This window comes from Natrix helvetica (genome assembly GCF_964273705.1).
Source record: "Natrix helvetica genome assembly, chromosome: 4".
Classification (NCBI taxonomy): domain Eukaryota; kingdom Metazoa; phylum Chordata; class Lepidosauria; order Squamata; family Natricidae; genus Natrix; species Natrix helvetica.
In genome coordinates, this window is record NC_138550.1 from 19,413,519 (window position 1) to 19,437,096 (window position 23,578).

The 23,578-nt window shown below is 39.5% G+C and overlaps 1 protein-coding gene across 1 annotated transcript in view; it reads left to right on the forward strand.

Annotated features, from left to right (window-relative positions):
• DDX10 (DEAD-box helicase 10) overlaps nt 1–23,578 on the forward strand; it is a 175,379-nt gene that overhangs the window by 141,348 nt on the left and 10,453 nt on the right. The window contains exon 17 of the mRNA XM_081952456.1: nt 20,933–21,057. Within this exon, the coding sequence (XP_081808582.1) occupies nt 20,933–21,057 (125 nt within the window). The remainder of the gene's footprint in view (nt 1–20,932; nt 21,058–23,578) is intronic.

Consider the following 23,578-nt stretch of genomic DNA (forward strand, 5'->3'; position numbering starts at 1 on the left):
GATGGAGAGTCTCTAAATTTAATAGATAAACTAATAAATAAAAACCGGTGCATAACGGTTGCAGTGCATAATATTGTATGCTGATTGTCTGACAGAAAAAGTTCTACAATTATAATCTAATCTAAAATGTGTAATTTACCATGTGAATCTTGCACTAGTTATTTATTTATTAAATTTATATGCCACACATCTCTTTGTCAAGGGACTCTTGGCTTTTGCAAAAGGTTCTAGCATTACATACTTCACCTTTCTGTGTTTTAATGTGCAAATGTGGGGCAGAATTCACTGTTGTTGTTCTTGGGTTTTTTTTTGACAGAAATGCAGCATCTGCTTCTTTGAAAATGTACCACCCTTAGTTGTCTGGTTTCCTTCAAATATATTTCTGTACAGCTAAAATGCTTTGAGTCACAACTTCTTTTGTTTTTGATTAAACAGCCATATGCTTTAGAATTAAACAGTCTCAGTTGTTACATTGAATTTGTAGATGACTTGCTACCTTAGAAAACTCAATTACTTCATATCCCCATCAGCCTTTTTAGAAGGAACAGATGGAACACTTCTGCTGTGCCATCATGTTTCCTTGACTTATGATTAGAATTTGTAAAGATACTGGGTCTCTCGCATGTTTTGTATTTCTTCTGGCTGAAGATCTGGTTTTGATTGCTCTCTTTCTTAGGCTGCAGACTTTATGCAGCTGGGTCCCCCCCTTCTGGCTTATAAAACATAACTGAAACCAACAGCAGTTCAAGATGGGAAGAAATAGCCCTTTGATTTCATTCTTTCTATGATAGATCACCTCACAGATAATTACCTATCCCTCTTGCCCAATTTGTAGTTCACCTGGCAGATTTGCACTTATCTCTAGAATGCAGGAAAACATTTGAAATTATTTTATTGTAACAAACCGACAGGAAAAAATATATATGCTACCTTGTTACAGATTTTTTTTTTTTTAAGTGTTGGGGGAAACCAGGGGAAAAATAATCGGAAAATAATATCACAAGCAGAACCACTCTGGTCTGTGTGGCCAAATTGCTTTTTGTGACCGGTGACTGTTTCTTTAAAAAGACTAATTCAGATGTTGACAAAAAACAAAATAATACATATCAACAATGGCTACTTTTAACCTTTCAAAGTTGTATAATATTTTTTTAGGCATGAGTCTAAAATACTATGGTAAAAGCCAAGAAAACCATGTTTATCCTTGCACATTGATTAATTTAAAATCATATTAATAGTCAGTTGCGTTCAGTCCAAATGTGAACGGCGTTGTATGAATTAATGCTCCAATTACCTGATTACATCTCCAAAGTGATTAAAATGAAGAACATGCTATACAAACATAAAACAAAATGTTCTTTTGTATTAAACGAATTTTAAAGCAATTGACTAGTTTCAAATTAATTAAAACTATGTTCCACTATTTTTTTTAAAAAGGACATTCACTTTCATTCTAAAGGTTATGTAAATAGATCATATCAATTTCATCAACATTCCTTCTGCTTTTTGTAAAAATAGATTACTGGCTTTGATTGTTTTCTCTGAAGCATATATAGATGTACCAGATGTGTGGCTATATCATTAGGATTTAGGCCAAAAAGTCAAAGTAATAAATGTTTAAATTAAATAAACGACAGAGAAACACTCCAAGGTGAACTAATCTGATTTGTGCAAAGAAAGAAACAATAAAAAAGAAAGAAAAAAGAAAGAAAGATAAAATAAAGAAAAGAAACAACAAGTGGCATTTTCCAATCTTTTTGTGTAGTTTGCTTGGTTAGCAAAATAATGAAGACATTGAGGAAGCTTCTTTATGGAAAAAGGCAAAAGTAGAGAAACCCAAAATTAAGATTTCCCCCCTCTCATTTATCTAGAACTTTGGACCGTAAAATGAAATCAATGGATAATAAACCTAGGACAAAAAAGTATGAATTTGTTATCACCACAAATTATTTTCTCTGCTACCTGAGTCTTTTTTAAAAAAGGATTTAGATAAAATCATAGAGAAATTACATTCTTTAGAGGTGGCATAATAGCCTGTTTCGATATTTGAACTTAATTGCCTTGAGTGCTGGAATGGTGTGATAAAAGGAAAAGATAATAGGACCTTCAGACTTCATCTGGAAGTCTTTTAATGATTTTTTTCTTTGAAGTTTCAATCTGGCAATATATCATTATTCAATGGAACATTTGTTTACGGAGGGAAATTGAATTTATCCCAAATCGATTTTAAAAGTCTCCTAAACTTTGGGAACCAGCTCACAAAAAACATTGTTGGAACATAATTTGAAAAGTACCACATTAAAGAGATGCAGCAGAATTTGGAGGTTCATTTCAATACACACACACACACACACACACACACACACACACGTACTTGTGTATGTACACACATACAAAATACAGGAAGAAAAACTAAAAAAAAACTGTTTGAGGTGCTCAGGACAATATCCTTTATATGTATTCTAAATATTACTTTGCTTTTCTAAATACAATTCAATTATTCTTTTCCTTTGCATTTTAACAGATTAATAATTGCATTCCATTGGAAATCTTTTTTGGTGAATTCAGTTGTTATGGTAGGAATATAAAGAAAATTAAAATTATCAGAGTTGCCAGTAGAAATGTTATAATCATCTTTATTAGTAATATAAGACAATAGTCTGTAAAGTATGAAAATATTTTAAATGTTTAGTAAATAGGGTATATTCAGATGGATAAAGATGATGACGATGATGATCTTATAGTAGTTCAAAACACAAATGAATTCTATTTTAGTCTATATAACATATTTCACCAGTGTAATCCTGTCTAAAGTTTTGATTCACTTTTTCTGATAGGTAGTTAACAAAGGTGAATATTTTTCTTCTTAAGTGCTGTCATTTTATGCTGCAGGATGGTGTTTTCATATTTAAGTAATTAGAAAGAGAAGGCTTCTTTTGGAATACTAAAACTAACATTTTGAGCTGAAGACTAAATTGAATTTGTTGGCTGACATGGTGGCTTGAAGAAGATGATTGTTATTTCTGGAGTTATTCCCCATTCATGATGGGGCTATTTTCACACAAAGAAATCAAAGAATTATGGAGGGGGATCAACTAGTCATCCTTCTGCAGCGTGCAGGGCAATCATCCTCAGGAGATTTTGTGAAACTGCTACCTTCCACAACAGGTGATGATTGGGAGGAGAAAATGAAACTTGCTGTTTGCTCCAGGAAGCAAATTGCTGGGAGGCAGAAGCAGTTTTTTTCTTGTGCTAATCAGGCTGTTTGCTGCTTGCTGCAAGAAGGTGTCAATAACTATAAATGCCTATATAGAATGTTCAAATTATTAGACTTATTTTTTAAAGATTGCTTTATTCTTCTTCTAGACAGCTTAACAAAACGAAGAAGCTTTTTAAAATAAATGCTTGATCTGAAGAGGCCCAGGGGTATTGTATCTTCTTTTAAATAGCAGAGGATAACTATACTTCCAGAAAGCACATCAATTTTAACAGCATCTGTACAAGTATAGTCTGAAATGTACGAACAGTGTATATTGTCTGTACTGTTTGCTGTTTGTTGCAAGGAGGCAAATTGCTGGGAGGCAGAAGCAGATTCCCCCCCCCCTTTGTTTTCCTCCCCAAAAGCTAGGTGCGTCTTATACTTCGGAGTGTTATACTCTGAAAAATATGTTACTTTTTCCAAAAAGCAACGGAACTTTCTTGATTTTTTTTCCTTTGAAAACTTTTTGCTTTTTATTCAAGGAACTTCTTCAATTTATTCTCTTTTTTTCCCTCTTCTGTTTACTTTTATTACATCTGACAACAGATCGTGTGGTAGGACAAAGAACCTTCTCCACCTCAGGCTTTCAGATTTTTTGTCTTACCCCAGGGAAAGATATAGCCAAAAAGCATCACCGTGTTTGCTATTGCAATTCTGTACTATTGTTCATAAAAGATATCATACATAATCTTGTCTGATCATTAAGATCTAAAAATAAAATAAAGTGTGATTGAGTCATAAAGCTCCATTCATATTGAAATCCAAATGTTGGTTGCTTGCCAGGCATTGTTGCTACTTAGCTGATGACTACATCGTATGTGTTTTTTTAAACTATGCAGCAAAAACTGAGTCAGCCTAATTAAAAAGATTGTGAAAACGTGGAGTATTTAGCTTTGAAATTTCCTCTTGATGGAGGAAAAAAAATACAGATAACGTCACAAGTTACTTTACATTTAAGCATGTTTCAAGTTTAAGTTGAATTTTGAGGTATCCTCTGATGCCTATCTGAAGCAATAAGTTTCTTTTTCATCACTACTGTGCCATTTATGAAATAATTATTCCAAAATAAATTAATCAGGTACCCATTTTTTTATTTTCTTAAAAGGTTATAGTAGTTGTGTTGTTCTTGAAAATTGCAAAACTTGCAGAGATCATATTTTTGGGAAGGATAGCTGAAGTTTTATAACAGTTGCAAAGATTAGAGTTTCTTAGTATTTTCATCAGGCAATAAATAGTGTAGTCTTTATTACCATTGTACAAAATAAATACAATGAAATTGGTTGAGAATATGTTATGGTTAAGAATCAGAAAAGAAAATAAGTAGCAATTCATATTGTTAGAAAACCTCCGTGAACACAAACTGGATATGATCAGATACCAGAATCATAGATAAGTAGCCAATAACCTCCCTGCTCAGTGCATAATCAAATTTAAAAGCATGTCTCTTTATAATTCGTTCCCTACTGATGAGCTGTCCTTACCACCAGGAAGTCTTTATTTGTAAGAGACATTTAAGACTGGTGTTGTGGCTTTTATTCAGAAATTTAGGGCAGTGTACAAGGGGCTCCATCCTCCTGTTTTCCTACAACAACATTATTCTGAAGTAGGCTGAGAGATAGTGACTGGCCCAAAGTCATCCAGTGAGTTTTTCTGGCTAAAAGTAGATTTAAACCTGGATTTCAATGGTACCAGCTGACTATTTAATCATACACGGTCATTTTGCAAACACATCACCTGCTGTTTCTGAAACACTATTTTGTCCTCATTATTTATTATTTATTTTATTTTAATCTCTTCATGATTATGATAATTTCTTCATCTCATCTCTTTCTCTCTCTCCCTCTCTCTGCATCTAGCATCTACCTTCTAATTGATAAAGAGTTCTTCATTTGTATTTTCCACTATATCCATAATCTGAATACCTTATACTATACTATAACCTTGAACTGTTACATTGGATTGTTAAAAAGTCAGCATCTTTGAATCTGGAAGTAAGAATCTTAGTTTGCAAAATTTTTCATGGGTATAGCATCCTCTTCTCTGTGCAACGAAGGGGTCCCATTACAAATTTTAGATTATAGTATACCAGTCCAGCATCTGACTTTTTTCAGGTAAATTATGCTGTACTTTAAAGATTCAGTGCCCTAGACATTGGTATCTGAATATAGATATTTTTAACATTCATGTTTCACTGTGTTTTTAATTTAAGTGAAGTATTAATATATGTTGTAAGACCATGTGTATTATGCCATATGCTAAATAAATAAATTTCAGGGAAGGAACCATCTGCTTGTGAATAGCTGGTCCCATAAGCTGAATCAAACAAATATAATTATATAATCAAATGCATATTCTTTAGTCAAACAGATATTTCTCCTTAGCTCAAGGAGAGAAGCAACCTAGAACTAAGGACAAATTTCCTAACAGTGTGAACAATTAACCAGTGGAACAGCTTGGCTTCAGAAGTTGTGCTTGCTCCATTGTTGGAGGCTTTTAAGAAGAGATTGAAGAGCCACTTGTGTGAAATGGAATAAGTTCTCCTGCTTGATCAGGGGATTGGATTAGAAGACCTCCAAGGTCCCCTTCAACTCTGTTATTCTGTTAAATTCCACCTTTATTAGGCAGGCAATTAAACATTTTCACTGTATCAAGATACAGTTAGCAAAGGATCAGAAATATCTTTTCTTTATCCTATTTAATCACTTATTTAATGTAATTGGATACAAACACACACATCCAATCGCTAGCATTCTCTAACTAGCTCCTTTTCTTTTCAATAACCTAAATAAACTCTATCTATGATAACCTAGCTTTAATGATTGTTCAATGTTTGTTAGACACTTCGTACAATGGAGCAATGGAAGTTAATGTTGACTGATTCTAGATTATCTAGATCAGTGGTGGGTTTCAGCCGGTACGGCCTGGGACGGCCATACTGGTAGTAGCTGGGAGCAGCTGACAGCGTACTGGTATGGTGGCTCATTTGGCCCACCTGCCCACCCACACTCTATACCGGTTTATAAAGCAACCGGCCAATTGCGCACATATGCACAGTGTGTGGCATCTGCATGAGCTCTGACAAGCAGCTGGGTGTTGCAGGGGCAGTGGAGTGTGCATGCACGTGCAGCACGTGTGCACGAAAGAACCGTACCAGTAGCGACAGGTAGAGGAACCTACCGCTGCTCTAGATGTCAGAATAAAGCATTTTATGTGACTGGCAAAAATAGTAGAAGGAAGGAAGGAAGGAAGGAAGGAAGGACAAGAAAATAATTATAAGCACCTGGCTCCATTAAAAAAAACCCACTAAGATTCTAGCTATTACTGGCAAAGGTGTTTCTACTGTATGTGAGATATATAATTCCCTACAGTAAAAAACAGAAATAAGTGGAGTGTGAAACCACTACTAATGCTTCTCTTCTCTTCCGTTTCTGTCCTTCTCCTGCTCCATTCACTTTCTTTGCCCTCCGTCTTTTCTCAGTCCAACAGACTGCCTAAAAAATGACAAACTGCTCTTGTCAAAGCCTGAATATACTTGAGTTGCCTCATTTAGCCCCAAGGCCCAGGTTTTGTTCACCATTGTTAGACTGAGAAAACACAGCGCTCAATAGAGCTCTTACGAGATACAAAATGTGGGACCTGTACATTTATGCCAGGGGTTTACAGAGGAAAGAGAGTGGGTTTATTGCTTTATCCATTTTTCTCTTCAGCAAAAATACTTGATCCTGGATATCTTGGGAACTTTCTGCCCAGAAAATAGCATAAACTTGCCATGAATAAATCTTAACTTAAAAGTTTGAAGCACAATTCAGGGAATTTTCTTGCAGATTGTCAATTAGGATTAACTGAGGTTTATGCACACTTTTCTTATAGTGCTGAATCAATTTAATACAAAAAATAATTTGGGGCAGACATACCAATGGGAAAGCCTCCGTTCCACTTATTCATTCATTTACAACATGTATTTTGTGATATTTGATTATGGGAATTCAAGGTGGTAGTCTGTTAACTGTCTCCTAATGTCCTTTGGAAAGTTGGACCATAAGAAAGGCTGAGCACGAAAGAATGGAGGCCTTTGAACTCTGGTGCTGGAGAAGACTCCTGCGAGTCCCTTGGACGGCAAAGCGATCAAACCGGTCAGTCCTAGAGGAGATCAACCCTGACTGCTCTTTAGAAGGCCAGGTCCTGAAGATGAAACGTTGGCCACCTAATGAGAAGGAAGGACTCACTGGAGAAGAGCCTAATGCTGGGAATGCTTGAGGGCAAAAAAAGAATGGAATGAGGTGGCTGGATGAAGTCACTGAAGCAGTAGGTGTGAGATTAAATGGATTCCAGGGGATGATAGAGGACATGAAGGCCTGGAGGAACATTGTTCATGGGATTGCGATGGGTCGGACACGACTTCGCAACTAACAATAACGATGTCTTTTGAGCCATACTACTTTTTTAAAAAAATGGTTGCCTAATGTTCCTCGGTTTTGCAGGTGAGGCTGTACTATTTCACCCTAAGGGCTCTGCTTTCATGCTGAATAATTATTTTCATGCTGATTAATTATTTGAAATTGGGACAATTGTTCCATATGAAAGTGGCAATAAATGGTTGCTTCGATGCTTAAAAACTACCATCTGAGTGTTGCATCTAGCATTACGATGAAATTAAACAAAATTGTAAGTTGCAGCAAAATTACTTTGCTCAGGGATATGCTTGGCTGCTTTCCCAGAAGTTATATTTGACATAACTCTACAGGGACCTTTTCCCTCCGTTGTTATATTATAAAGTCTAACTGTGCAAAACAAAAATCTTAAAATTTCAAACCACAATTATCTCTGCAAATCTTTTCCCCCTATTTTATATGTAAGAGAGATTTCTGTAGACTATTTTTTTAGTGATCTTTATAGAAGAACCATGGATCTCACAATTTCTATACTACTTTTTTTGTGCCAATTATATAAGATTTGTGCTGTAGAAATTTGTATATATTGCCAGGAGCCTTCGTTCAAGGACAGTAATAGTGACTTTAGATCCTGTTTTTCAAACTTTTCCTGAGGATTCTGAGAGTCTTCGCATCTTACAGTTGCAAAGTTTGAAAATACTGCTGTAGATACTTTACGTTAAGAGTAATTACACTGAGATGAAACCTTATCTGTTTTCTATTACTTTTCAGTATGTCCACTACAGCTGGACATGGAGTATTGAGGCTCAAAATTGTCAGTCAAGTAAGATAATATTTGGCATTAATATAATGCTTCTTCTTTTCATGCCATGCATGTAATTAAGGGGATGGGGTTCTGCTCATGTGGTCATGCCTTCCATCTTGTCTTTTTTTGACCCCCCCCCCCAAAAAAGTCTGGATACTTCCTAGAAAAAACAAAGAAATACAGGGTCAAAAACTATTTATGTGTGGGAGAGATATTAAAACCAGAGAGCATGTAAGTAAACAAATAGACTTAAGAAGGACCAATATCCTTCTCCTCTGAAAGAGATTTCACTATTGAAGTGCTGTTCCTGAGTGACCCCAAATTGCTTATTATATGTGTGTTTTCAGGAGGTGGATTTGTTCCTGATGGTATTGCAACTTATGGACAAATTATACATTTGTGAGAAGTTTTTTTTCAAATACGTTAGTCCCAAATTAATGTTAAACCAAAAGTTCTGACAAAAATTATTTGATTACCGGTTTGTATGTGATTGAATCAAATCTAGTTAGTGCTAATATAAAAATTGTCCAGCTCTATTGCTAAAGGAACGCGGTGGCTCAGTGGCTAAGATGCTGAGCTTGTTCATCAGAAAGGTTGGCAGTTCGGCGGTTCAAATCCCTAGCACTGCGTAATGGAGTGAGCTCCTGTTACTTGTCCCACCTTTGAAAGCATGTAAAAATGCAAGTAGAAAAATAGGAACCACCTTTGGTGGAAAGGTAACAGTGTTCCGTGCACCTTTGGCATTTAGTCATGCTGGCCACATGACCACGGAAACATCTTCAGACAGCAGTGGCTCTTCGGCTTTGAAACGGAGATGAGCACCGCCCCCTAGAGTCGGGAACGACTAGTACATATGCGTGAGGGGAACCTTTACCTTTATTGCATTCTATAAATTGTATATACTATAGATGCATGTGGGCCTTTTAAGCACATTTATCAAAATCGATGAGTTTGAGACATCTCCTTTTAAAATTTCTAATCCAGAGTAGCTATAGGACTTGTGTATCTCTAGGATTCCTTCCATCTGTCCAGGAAGATCTATGCGAGTCCCACTATTGAGGAAATACCATCTGCAGGCATCACATAGTTAAAATGGCTCTCTTGCTTTGGAACAGCCCACTTCTGGATATTCACACCATTGCCTCCTTGTTATATGTTAGAAAAAGTAACTTAATTTTTAATTAATTTTCAATTTAAAAAAACAACTTAATTTTTCTTTTAACACGGCAGATTGAATTATGTTACCCTTGAATATTGACATATTCATTATTATTTTTTGTTGAATGTTTGTTTTTAGTCTATATATCTTCTATGCTGCTCAGAGTCTCTGCAAATGAGGCTTTATTTACTTATTCATTAAATAATAAATAAATAAATTATTCTGTCTCTTTTGTGGCAAGGTGCTTCATTATAAATTAATTATAATCCCCCCCCAAATAAGACTGGGTCTTATATTAATTTTTGCTCCCAAAGATGCATTAGGGCTTATTTTCTGGTTAGGTCTTATTTTCAGGAAAATATAGTACTAAATGCATCCACCTGGCTGACAATCTTAACTGGTGCTTATTTTGGGGGGGGGGGGGTAGGGCTTATATTACAAGCAGCCTGAAAAATCATACTTCATTTTCTGGTTAGGTCTTATTTTCAGGGAAACAGGGTAATAATTACATTTGCATGTCCAGATGACTTCTAAAAAAATGGCAAAACAGGGCTGTTTAAAATGGACCAGAAATGCCTTTCAGGAGAAGCTGGACTGTGCAATGTTTGCTATTGATATGTTGTTATAACAGTAATAGTGGTGATAAAATATTCTTTTTTTATACCTGATTTTATCCACGTCTTTTCAGATTTATCATCATTTTAAGGGCTTTATACTTCCTTTTTAAAAAATGGCAACTTGGAATTTTATGGCAGTGCTGGTTAGTTTTGGTTTTTAGTCATAGAATCACAGAATACATAAATACATGAATATATTATTGTCCTATATAGTTCTTTGCATCTGTTGATTCAACAGAACATACAGGTAGAATAAAAAAATGTATGTGTATTGTATACATTTGCGAAATCATTTTCCATATATTAAATTATACTTTAATAGCATATTTGATAGTTTATCACTATTTTTTTCATAAGAGTTGGTGTAGCATACATGATGGTAATTTAATTTACTGCAACTATTTTTGGTTTCCTGAGTGCTTAAAAACATTATTTAAAATAGATTAAGTAAAAAAAGTAATTACGTTTATTCTTAAGTATTCCATTTTGAATAATTCAGATTATAATATCACAGCTTGGAAATACCTTCTTTAAATTATTTTCTCAACTTTATGCAGGCATTAGAATTACTAAATTACTAAAATATAAGTGGAATTGTTTCAGGGCTTTATTATTATTTTTAACCCTGAATTCAAGCCTTATTTATGCTTACTAGCTGTCCTTAAAATGCAGAGAAGCTATTCCATTTCAATTCTCAATTATTTCCAAAAGGTACAGTCTGCAATTCAGAAACATTGGCACCCAATAAAATATTCTTTGACAAAAGGAAATTGGTTTTGCTCTTTCATATGCAAACAAATGCAAGGTTGAAAATGGCTGGGGGAATAGAAAGGAATCAGAATAATTGGGCAGAATGATTATCTGGGGAAAAGAGCAATGCAGATTTTTGAAATATAAATGTAGCACATTTTAATACGTTAGAAAAAGTCAAGGCTGAAAAATAATTCAGATCATTGTGCCAGATCTGTTTCTTTATGAAGTTTGCTAAAATATACAGGTCAGCAACTCAATCCCACTGATGCTTTGGGGCCCATGATGCCACGAGATGGCACTTAAGAATCTCTTATTTTTAAAACCAATATTAAAAAAGAACACTACCAATCTTAGAAAGTATGGGAAGTTATCTGGAGGGCATGTATTTATTTAATTTACTTTTTATTTTTAAAAAATTATATAGCCGTTTGCTTGCTTGCTTTGCTTGTTTACTATTCTTCTTTTATTATTTTATAAATAACTCAAAGTGATGAACATATCCAATACCTCTTCCTTTTGCTCCCCCCTCAGCCCCCCCAACAACAACCCTGTGAGGTGGATTAACTAATCTAAGAGAGACTGACTAGCCCAATGTCACCCAGCTGGCTTTCATGGCTAAGGTGGGACATGAACTCAGATTTTTTTTTGTTTTCTAGCCTATTGCCACTGGACCAAACTGGTCCATTATTATCAAACTTTTGGCAGCTCCCAATTAACAACTAAAACAATGCGCGCGCTGGCCAGCTGAGTTCACCTTTTTTAAAAGCCATTTTTCGCCCTCCCCAGGCTCCAGAGGCTTTATAGGAGCCTGGGGAGGGCGAAAAGAGCCTCCCCCGCCCCCCCGGAGGCCCTCCGGAGGCTTCAGGGATCGTCCAGAGGCTTCCCTGAAGCCTTCGGAACGCTTAAAACGACCCTCCGAGCAAACCGGAAGTCACTTCCGGTTTGCTCGGAGGGTCGTTTTAAGCGTTCCGAAGGCTTCAGGGACCGTCCGGAGGCTTCTCTGATGCCTTCGGAGTGCTTGCTCGGAGGGTCGTTTTAAGCGTTCCGAAGGCTTCAGGGAAGCCTCCAGATGATCCCTGAAGCCTCCAGAGGGCCTCCGGGGGGCAGGGGAGGCTCTTTTCGCCCTCCTTGGGCTCCTATAAAGCCTCTGGAGCCTGGGGAGGGCGAAAAAAGCATGTAAAAATGGGGGGGGTCGTGCCTGTTGTGCGTGCATGCGCACTGGGGGGGTCGTGCCTGTTGTGCGTGCATGCCCACGGGGGGGTCGCACATTGCATTATGGGTGCGGCACGCCCGCACACGACCCCCCTGTGCTCCCCCCACTTGTGGCACGCGAGCCAAAAAAGGTTCGCTGCCCTATACTATTTCAGACAAATGGTTGCCTAAACTCTTCTTTAAAACTTCCTGTGTTGGAGTATTCACAACTTCTGGAGGCAAGCTGTTCCACTGATTAATTGTTCTAACTGTCATTTCTCCTTAGTTGTAGATTCTTTCTCTCCTTGATTAGTTGTCATCCATTTCTTCTTGTCCTGCCTTCAGCTGCTTTGGAGAATAGCTTGACTTCCTCTTCTTTGTGGCAACCCCTAAGATATTGAAACACTGCTATCATGTCTTCTCTAGTCCTTCTTTCCATTAAACATATTACATCTATTAAATCAGAAAAGTTAAAAACCTGGCACCACTTTCTCTGTTTAGTTCCAGATTTGATTAAGCCATCCAAGAAACTGTTTGAAAGCCTCCTATGAGGGGGATCTAACAATATTTTATCTCTTAACAGCTCAAAGATTCAGAAGTTTTTACTCTGATTGTCCTATCTTTTTATTTCTGTCAAATGGTCCTATCTGCTCTCACTGTCAACTGAGAAAAAACCTACCCTTCTTTGTATCTTTCCCGCCTTTTAGAAATGTATAATATTATATCTCTCCTAGGACTTCTCTTTTGCTATCTAAACATGTTGAACTCCTTCAACCATTCCAGACAGGACCTAACTAATGTTTAGAATACAATTCAGTTTATTTATTTATTTATTTATTTATTTATTTATTTATTTATTTATTTATTTATTTATTTATTTATTAGCGCTTATAGACCGCCCCCTCTCCCGAAAGGGACTCGGGGCGGTGTACAGTCCATATCAAAATACATCATAAATAACTATAAAATTTAAACAATTAAAATTATTAAGTGGATAGATACATAAATAAGAGGAGGATAAAAAGATATACAGAACTGTACTGCTAAGTAAATAATTTAAAATGTACAGAATTTAAAACCCCAATATCCTATAAAATTAGGTTTAAAAGAACAATGCCCCTAAAAAACCAGTAAGAAATATATATGCCAGGAGGTAGACGTTAAAATTATGCCAGGCCACCCAGTCGGAACAGGTGTGTCTTCAGTTTCTGCCGGAAGGAGCGGAAGTCAGTGGTGGTTCTAATGTCGGGGGGGAGGTCATTTCAGAGGGTTGGGCCCATCACAGAGAAGGCCCTACTCCTTGGTGTCGCCCGTTGGCATTGCCTAGTGGACGGCACCAGGAGAAGCCCCTCTCTGTGAGAGCGAATTGGCCGCAGGGATGTGTGTGTGTGTGTGAGTTCTCTGTAAGGTTTTTTCTTCTGAATTTTGTCTTGAATTCCAAGATTACAAAATATACTGATGTGTGTGTGTGTGTGCATGCATGCTTGAGAGAAGCATGTTGAATATATCCAAATTTTGTGAATTGATCTTTTCACAAGCATGCTTAATAACAAACTTTCATTAAATTTTCAAGAGGAATTGAAAGATAAATATAGACAGTTCGGCAGTTCGATTCTCACCAGGCTCAAGGTGGACTCAGCCTTCCATCCTTCCGAGGAGGGTAAAATGAGGACCCAAATTGTTGGGGGCAATATGCTGACTTTGTAAACCCCTTTAGAGAGGGCTGCAAAGCACTGTGAAGCGGTATATAAGTCTAAGTGCTATTGCTATTATGGAACCCATTTTCTCCTGCCTACTCATCTTACTTACCTCCCATATCTCAGTTTGAATTGTACATCAAACTATTCCATGAATCTGATGAAATGAACTGCAACTCATCCTGATGCATTTTAATAAAATTTGCTAGTTAAAAAATGTATTGCCAGAGACCTGATTTTATGGGATTTCAGCGATCCATCCCTTGCTTCTAAGGCAGTGATGGCGAACCTATCGCACGCGTGCCACAAGTGGCACACGGAGCCATTTGTCAGGGCACGTGAGGCGCTGCCCTGTCAGCTGGCCAGCCCGCATGCGCGCGCTGGCCAGCTGAGTTCACCTTTTTAAAAGCTATTTTTCGCCTTCCCCAGGCTCCAGAGGCTTTATAGGAGCCTGGGGAGGGCGAAAGGAGCCTCCGCCGCCCTCCCCCAGGGGCTTCAGGGACCATCGGAGGCTTCCCTGAAGTCTTCGGAACGCTTAAAACCACCCTCCGAGCAAACCGGAAGTGACTTCCTGGTTGCTCAGAGGGTCTTTTAAGCGTTCCGAAGGCTTCAGGGATCGTCCGGAGGCTTCCCTGACACCTTCGGAGCGCTTAAAACGACCCTCCGAGCAAACCGGAAGTCACTTCCGGTTTGCTCAGAGGGTGGTTTTAAGCGTTCCGAAGGCTTCAGGGAAGCCTCCGGACAGTCCCTGAAGCCTCCGGAGGGCCTCCGGGGGGGCGGGGGAGGCTCTTTTCGCCCTCCCCAGGCTCCTATAAAGCCTCTGGAGCCTGGGGAGGGTGAAAAAAGCATGTAAAAATGGGGGGGTCGCGCGTTGTGCGCGCATGCGCACTGGGGGGGGTTGCGTGTTGCATTATGGGTGCAGCACGCCCGCACACAACCCACCTGCGCTCCCCCCACTTGTGGCACGCGAGCCAAAAAAGGTTCGCCATCGCTGTTCTAAGGTATTCAGACATTGTATTGTATTTTAGAATAAATAGGATCTGAATGGATATTTACTATTCCACCCACTAGAACTTTTAGAAGCAAGCCAGGCTTCTCCTGTTGTAAATATTTGGAATGTTTGCCATTATTGGAAGAACAAGTTTTGTACTTGTTGAACATTTGCTGACTTTATATAGTTTGATAACTTTTTCGTGATCATTTCAACCCACACTCGAGAAAGCCAGCTGTCATTTAGTTCCATTTTTGGCATCTTGTTTTATGACAACCCTGCTGCACCTACCCACATATACCTTTCTCATGCATGTGCCTGAGATGAAATGAATACACTGCATACTGTGAATAATCCCCAACTGACTTTGTCTTGTGAAAAATAAACCTCTGGCACTTGCATTAAATTCCTCTATTTTCATCTGTTACTGAAACTCTACACCGGTGTTTTTCAGCCTTGGCAATTATATATATGTGGACCTCACCTCCCCAAATTCCCCAGTTAGTGACAAAACTAGATGTTTGAGGTAGACCTTTATTTTAATTTTGCTCTGCTATAGCTGCTTTTTAGTTGTATTATATATTTGATTTGTATCACTTAACAGATATTTTTAAAAAGTCTAAGACTACTGTATTTTTTGGAGTATAAGACTCAGCTTTTTCCCTCAAAAAAGAGGGTGAAAATCTGGGTGTATCTTATACACTGAATACAGCATTTTTGGACTCCTGAAACCCCGCCCCCTTTGCAAAAATGGCCGTATACAGCCTTTAGGAGGCGTCCAGAGTGCTCCTGGGGCTGGGAGGGAAAAATGAGTGAAAAGTGGAATATATTTTGCTCCTTTTTGCCCCTCCAAGCCCCCAGGAGCACTCTACAAGCCTCCTAAAGGCTATGCATACCCTTTTTGACAAAAAATGTGCTGGTTTTTGCGAAAAACTGGTCGTTTTTGGGAGGTCTGCAGAGTGCAAAACCTTATTTTTTAATTTGCCTCTTCAAAATCTTGGTGTGTCTTATACTCCGGTGCGTCTTATACTCCAAAAAATACAGTAATTGATTGACTATGTGCCACCACGTCATTGTCAACTCTTGGCGACTGCATAGATTTTTCCAAGAAAATGTTAAAACGTACATTTAAACAGCAGTGGGATTCACTTACCTTCCTTATCAGTTCGCAGATGTGAGTGCCCACTTGCTTCACTCGCACATACTGTCTGTGCATGCGCACTTCCTGTGCATGCGCAAAAGGTTGGGCATTACATCGGGGCAGGTGGCTGGAGCCTCCCGCAGCTGATACTACCAGTTTTCCCGAACCGGAAAGAACCGGCTGAATACCACTTCTGCATTTAAATTAATATTAAAACTGAGTAGCAAAAGTGTGCTGGAAGAGAGGTCTCTTTACAAACACTGAGGAAGGGTTTGTGAAATGCATCTTCTGCATGAGTAATAGTTTTTGGCTTTTCTTAAATCTCTTTTTCTCTTTTTTTTTAGAAGAGAAATGGTGTTTCGCTGAGCAGAAATGCTTGGCAATAAGGGGACATTCTTAAGTAGAATAGTACATTTATTGCAAGGATTATACTGATGATAAAGCCATTTTTAATTAATCATAATGGTTGTGAGGGTGTGAAGAAAAAATGATCAATGAGATATCAAGAGTGTAAGATATATGGCAGTGTTCACCAAAGGTGATAAATCTTATTTCATCCCATGTTATTTGGTGTCAATGTTAAATGGGGAATTCTGCAGCTTCTGTCCAGAAGGGAAGAATGGGTAGGAGACAGTCAGCGCAAGAAAGTATGCTTGGAAATGTCAAGGATTCTGTTGGAGCCACTAGCGTGGCATCTGCAGAGGAAGTGAATTGTGTAACCCATGTCATGATGTCTTTGTGGTTCTAGTTAACCCCAATATTGCTTAATATTCCCTAAGATCAGCCTACCCAACAGCCAATGAACAGTAGCAGAAATCTGGAACAGATTAGTTTGTATTCTTTTCTGTTCTCCCCACCCCCACCCCAATAGTTGTTTCTTTCCCTTCTGTGAGACAAGATAATGTTGTTGATCAGGGGTGTCAAACTTGCAGGCTGCAGGTCGGATGCATCACGCACTGGCCACCCCCATGCCCAGTTTAGAAGGAGGGAAAAGTCACGATATGTCACGTGACGACTCCATGACGAGTTTGACACCTCTGTTGTTGATGGATATTAGCAAGGAGAGAATCTGAGCAATAAAACAGCTAAGTCTTAGTTCAGATGACATTATTCCCACTAAATTAATTTACGATGTTTCGGCTGTAAACACTGAATCCAGAGCACCATCAGGTGCAGTCTCAGCTGGTCCTTGGTCACTCTTTTTTTTCTTCATTATTTCCAAATGCAATCCTCCTGGGGATAAGAAACCTTGTTTTCTATTTTTATGAAAGCTACACACAAGTCATCAATCACCAAATGTATTTCATCTTGCTTACCATAAATTAAGTTACACTCTTTACACCGTATCAGGATTTGTCAGGTGTTCCTGAAATAAAAAGACAAATGAATCAGCAGCTTGGTGCCATAATCTATTTGCAGATGAAAAATTGGCATTTCGTAAACAAGAGCACACTCTGGAGAAAGAGCTTTAATATCTGCATGAAAAGAAAGGAGTTTGACCTTTAATGGGAGTATGGGTTTCACATTTTGTTACCACCGGTTCACCCCACACGCGCCTGCTTGCTTCGCACGCACCCTTTCCACGCATGCTCCCAGCCTTCCGTGTATGCACTTTGTTAATGCGCGTGCCTTCCACACATGCACCCGGCCTCAAAAACATACCTAAATAAGACAGCATAGAGCTGGGGTGGGGGGGCAGGCCCACCCACGATTTCTGCTACCAGTTCAGGCGAACCGATCGGAACCAGCGAAACCTTCTTATAAGATGTGAACCACCTCTGGGTCACATCTTATAAGAAGGTTTCATGATACTGTTCCAATTTCCCTAAGAATTGTATATTTGAGTGGATCCTTCAAAAAATAAGGCAGATCTCATTTAGTGACTGCTTCTTTTAGTGATCATTTGCAATTACAAAAGTGTTAAAAAAACTAACTTGATAACCAGTCCACATCTACAACCTTTGCAGGTTCTTAAAGTGAAAGAAAGCTGAAGTAGAACTATAAAGTGTAGTTGCAGCTTCACCAGTGGTGGGTTGCTGGCGGTACGCCCCAGTACGGGCGTACCGGAGCCTGCCCGGAGCACCGGGTACCATTCCGGTATGGTGCTCCGGAGGGCCCACCCGCCTGCCCGAGCTCCTTACCTGTTCTTTAAGTCTTTGGCGCTTCCGCGCATGGCGCATACAGCGCCTGTGCGATGCTCTGCCGAGCAGCTGGAGAATCGCAGAGGCTTGCGCAAGCATCGCAGGCAAGTATGATGCATGTGTGCGCGACGCGCGCGTCCATGTGGGTGACGCCAGGCCTGTTCCAAACGTACCGGTTTGGAACGGAATCTGGAACCCACCACTGAGCTTCACGTAGTGGCCACTTTGCTTAACAACTGAAGTTTTGATCCCAATTATGATTGCTAAACTAGGACTACCTTGTCATGGCAACATTCAGGTGATTTATGTTTCCCATAGCAGCCTACGCTGTTCTGGAATCAGTGTAGCATAATTGTTAATGTAGTGGCATTATGGTAAGATGTGATATGATAGTCAGCCTTGGAAACTCAATGGATAATTGAGCCAGCTACTCTCTCTTGGCCTAGCCTTCATCATTAGGTTATTATTATGAGTTGGCACTATGTGTACATCTCAAGGTCTAGGAAGAAAGGTGGGAAGAAATTATAATTTAAATTATAAATTATAATTTCTTCCTTGAACTTCCTATTCCTTATTATACAAACTCAAACTATTTTCAAAAAGGTAAAAATAATTTTCCTTTGTCTTGGTAATATTACAGCATCACCAAGTTTTCCTTGGCAATCTTATGGAAGACTGATTGTGGTCCCCAGCTAATCATAACAATATACACAAAAATGTGAAATCACAGCTGCCAATTCTTTAGCTGATGTTGGCCTTCATATGCAGGTATTTGTAGCGATCTGTCAGGTACAGGAAACCAGGAGCCAGGATAGAGTTCAAAAGCATTGTGAGCTTATTCCATGCACAATAATTTCATCTACTAATGGCCAAATTGGTGGCAGAACGGACTTCAAGGAGGACTGGACTTAACTCTTTGGAACGCCAGACGAATGAGGCATTTGACCCTGCCCTCAGGCTCAGCCTGGTGTGTTATGTCCTGGAAGCGTCCACCAGCAGGTGGCGCTCAGTAACTCATCCTACAGCTCACCCCTGATTGGCCTATTTAAGCAATCTCCTCCGCGGGACAAGACTAGAGCTTCCATTGGTTGCCGGTCTGACAGCTGTAGGTATAAATAGCTGTCAGCCGGCTAGTTATCTGTTCTGTTATACAAAAGTTAATAAAGAGTTGACCGTTGCTGTTGCTGTGCCGTTATTACCTCAGAACTTAATATGGTCCTCTCCTACAGATCTTTTTCATCCAGACTCTCTATTATTATTATTTTTGGTTGCACAGTCAGCGACATGTTTAGACTGGATTTGGCATTTTTATCTACTAGCTGATAACCCGGCATTGCCCGGATATTTATTTATAGGGGGAAAATGTCCGGACCAAATGTAATTTCTAATGTTGGATTTTTCCCCTTACCAGAGGGAGCCTCCTTGTGGAGTACTGTGAAACCATTACCATGGCAACTCCACTGCGCTGTACAGTGGAAGGCAATATGGCCCAACAGGCTGTATCTTAACAGAACACCACCACCCCCCGAGAGTGTTGGGGATGTTTTACCCCCACAGTATTTTTCTCCAGAGAGTAAGTCATCTGTGTACCATGTTTGGTTGAAATTGCTGAAGGCGTTCCAGAGTTATGGTGGAGCACACAAACACACACACACACTTATCAGGTCTGATAAATTTATTATTTCCAGATATCAAGGAAGTCCTTTAGTCATGTTGTTATACTCATGACTGGTATAACAACATATTTAGTCTACCTCTTCAGCTAAGACCTGTCTGATATCATTGGACCTGTTCAGCATAGAGCTTTGCATCATGAGGGCACATAGAGCTCTCAAATATGATAAAATGCTGTTCCTTTGGTGGAGTAAAATATGCTTTGGTATGATGATGATGATGATGATGATGATGATGATGTCAATCTTTGGTGAGATTCACAGCCTTTAGGGCTGGTTGGTAGCTCAACAGCTCGAATCCTACTGTTAAGGTAGCGTCGGAGGATATAAGCTGTTCCAGGGTGGTGGTGGTGATTACTATATTATTATTATTATTATTATTATTATTATTATTATTATTATTATTATTATTATTATTATTATATCACAAAAGTCTACTTTTAAGGGTTATTTTTAAAAACAGGACTGGTGCAAAAGCATAATATATGTCTAATATAAAACAATATAGCCACATTAAGTGTGTGTTTAATGCGGAAGTCAAAAAAATGTCATTTTCTTTTCTCTTACAAGAGAAAATTTACATATCTGTTTCCATGTTGTATTCAATCTTCCTGAAGTCTCTTTGTATTGCCTTTTTACATGTATTTCTGGTGCAGGCATGCTGATTAAAGGCAAACATACAAACACATGATTCAAGTTTTTGCTTCCAATGTACACAGAGGAGTCCCCTCCCCTCCTGTTTTCTACTGGCATTAAAACCTGAAGTGTGATTATAATATAATTATAATGCTGTGAGACCCTTCACTATGGCACATCACTATGCTCAGGTGTGTGCATGTAACATCTGTCTGCAACTCTCAAGCCAAATGTATCTTCTCCTAGGACCAGGCAGCAGCTGTGGTTAGCAATTGTACAGTCCCAGAAAAAAAAATGTAGCCGTGTGAAGAAATTGCAGATCCTTACATGCATAGCTGTGGTGGTACTAGAGAAAGAATATAAGGGCAGTTTCTTAAGAACTTGATTAGATTCTTTCCTATGTGTACCTCAAAAGTTATTGAATGGATTTTTCTTGGAACTGACTGAGCTATTAATAATGCATGAAATCTTTCTGTAGATTGAAGAGGACACTGTAGCTTTTCTGGATCACAGTGACAGCGACGAGGAATTTGATCCAAGTACACTTCCAGATCCAGATGGATACAAAGATGACGAACGAGAAATTCTTCCAAAAAGCCACAGGTATTTTGTTACATTGACATTTTATTGTACTTTCCTTCTTTGTGTGTGTGTGTGTGTTTTCCTCTTCTTTTCTAGCTTACCAGATTCTAAACCATCAGTCAAAATTACCTTCATTCTGCTGCAGTTAGATCAGCCAGTTACCTTAGACCCGTGATGGCAAACCAGTGGGGGTTCTGGATTCTGTTCCAACAGGTACAGTTGGAATGGCCCGGCGTCACCCACAGGGATGACCGCGGCATGCGTGCGCACAAGTGTGGTGCACACATGCATTGTACTTGCCCGTGACGCTTCCGCAAGCCTCCGTGACACTCCAGCTGCTCGGTGGAGCGTCGCGCAGGCGCCGTACGTGTCATGCGAAAGCGCCAAAGGCTTAAAGCACAGATAAGGAGCTTGGGCGGGCGGGCCCTCCGGAGCACCGTACCGGAACGGTATCCAGTGCTCCAGGCAGGCTCCAGTACACCCGTACTGGGACGTACCACCTGCAACCCACCACTGTGGCAAACGTATGGCACATGTGCCACAGGTGGCATGCGGAGCCATTTTTTAGGGCACGCAAGGTGTTGCCCTGTCAGCTCCAGTGCCTCATTTTACAATCTTTCTTGCCACAGGTGTTAAGTGAATCACTGCATTTGTTAAGTTAGTAACAAGGTTGTTAAGTGAATCTGGTTTCCCCGTTGGCTTTGCTTGTCAGAAGGTTACAAAAGGGGACCACATGATCCCCGAGACATTGCAATTGTCATAAATATGAGTCAGTTGCCAAGTGGCTGAATTTTGCTCACGTGACCGAGGGGATGCTGCAATGATTATAAGTGTGAAAAATGGTCCTAAGTCACTTTTTTTCAGTGTTGTTCTAACTTCGGACAATCACTTAATGAACTGATGTAAATCAAGGACTACCTGTACCAGTGGTGGGTTCCGAATCCCAGTGCAACTGGTATGGTGTAACCTGGCCCAGCGTCTACCACATGAATGTGCGCAGCACATGTGTCCTTACCTCTTGCGATGCCTCCGCGAGCCTTCGCGATGCTCCAGCTGCTCGGCGGAGCATTGCTCAGGGGCCGTGCGCAGATGTGCTGAAGAGCTCAAATACAGGTAACGAGGACAGGCTGGTGGGTGGGCCTTCCGGAGTACCATACCAGAAAGGTACCCGGGGCTCCCGGCAGGTACCATTGCCCCTGTACCAGGGCGTACCGCCTGCAACCCACCACTGACCTGTACAGTGGAGGAAAAGGCATTGCCATAGCAGGATAACATCCCCTTCCCTTCTTCTTCCCTTTTTCTGTTATGACCTGTTTTGGGACCCCTGGAAACACGTGACAAGAGAAATCCCAGGACCTATGTGGATTAAGAAAAGCATGAGAGTGGACAGAATTCAAGTCCCATTCCTCCTTTTCATACAATGCATGCCCAACTCTTTATAAAAAAGATTTGTGGAGTAGTTATTCTTTCTGAATTTTTCACTGCCCCACAGTTACCCCCTGGGTCTGCCCCGGTGCCTTATAGGGTGGCCGAAGGTGTCCACTCACCTGATTTGTTTACGCTTACTTTGAATATAGTGAAGTAAGTTAAATGTAAGTCTTTTTTAGAAAATATTTAATTACTTACCATATTTTTCGGAGTATAAGATTTACCTTCCCCCCCCCAAAAGAGGCTGAAAATCTGGGTGTGTCTTATACACTGAATACAGCATTTTTGGCCTCCCGAAATCCCGCCCCCTTAACAAAAATGGATGTGCAGAGGGCTTGGGAGCCCTGCAAAGTGCTCCTGGGGCCTGGGGAAGGCAAAAACGAGAGGAAAATGGGCTGGTTTTTGCTAATTTTTGCCCCCCTAGGCTACAGGCCTCCTAAAGCCATGCATGCCATGTTTTTTGCAAAAATCAGGCCCATTTTTTGCTTATTTTTGCTCTCCCCCCAGTCCCCAGGAACATTTTGCAGACCTCTGAAATTCTCTTCATGTCCTGTTTTTCACAAAAAATGAGGCGTGCAGAGGGTTTTGGGGGGCCTGGAAAGTGCAAAATCTTTCTTTTTTTAATTGACCTCTTCAAAATCTTGGTGTGTCTTAGTTTACACATGAGTAACAAGACAATCTTTAAAAAGGTAACGGTTCCATTCGCTCATATCTTTAATGACAATCTTTAACGTTAGTGAAAAAGAAAATAAAAAAATACAAATGCAAACCAAGAAAAAGCAGAAACGAGCTTTTTTTCCCCTTTAGGACATATGTAATGAAAGGAAGAAAATTCAACTTTGTACTAATGGGGAAAGGTTGACACTTTCGTCTTGGTTAGAGGAAGCTTTAGAAAAAGTCTTTTCAACCACAGGTGGCAGATTTTTTTTCCTTATCTCATCCCTTAAGGGATGAAAGAGATGTATAAGCCACTATTTTATATCTGCTATTTAACAAATCACCTTTAAGCCACATCCCTCCACAAGCTTAGTGAAATGAATTTTTCATGTATCTGGTGTCATTCATTGTATTGCTTGTTTAAGGCAATCATAATGTTAAATAAGAAGGCGGGGAG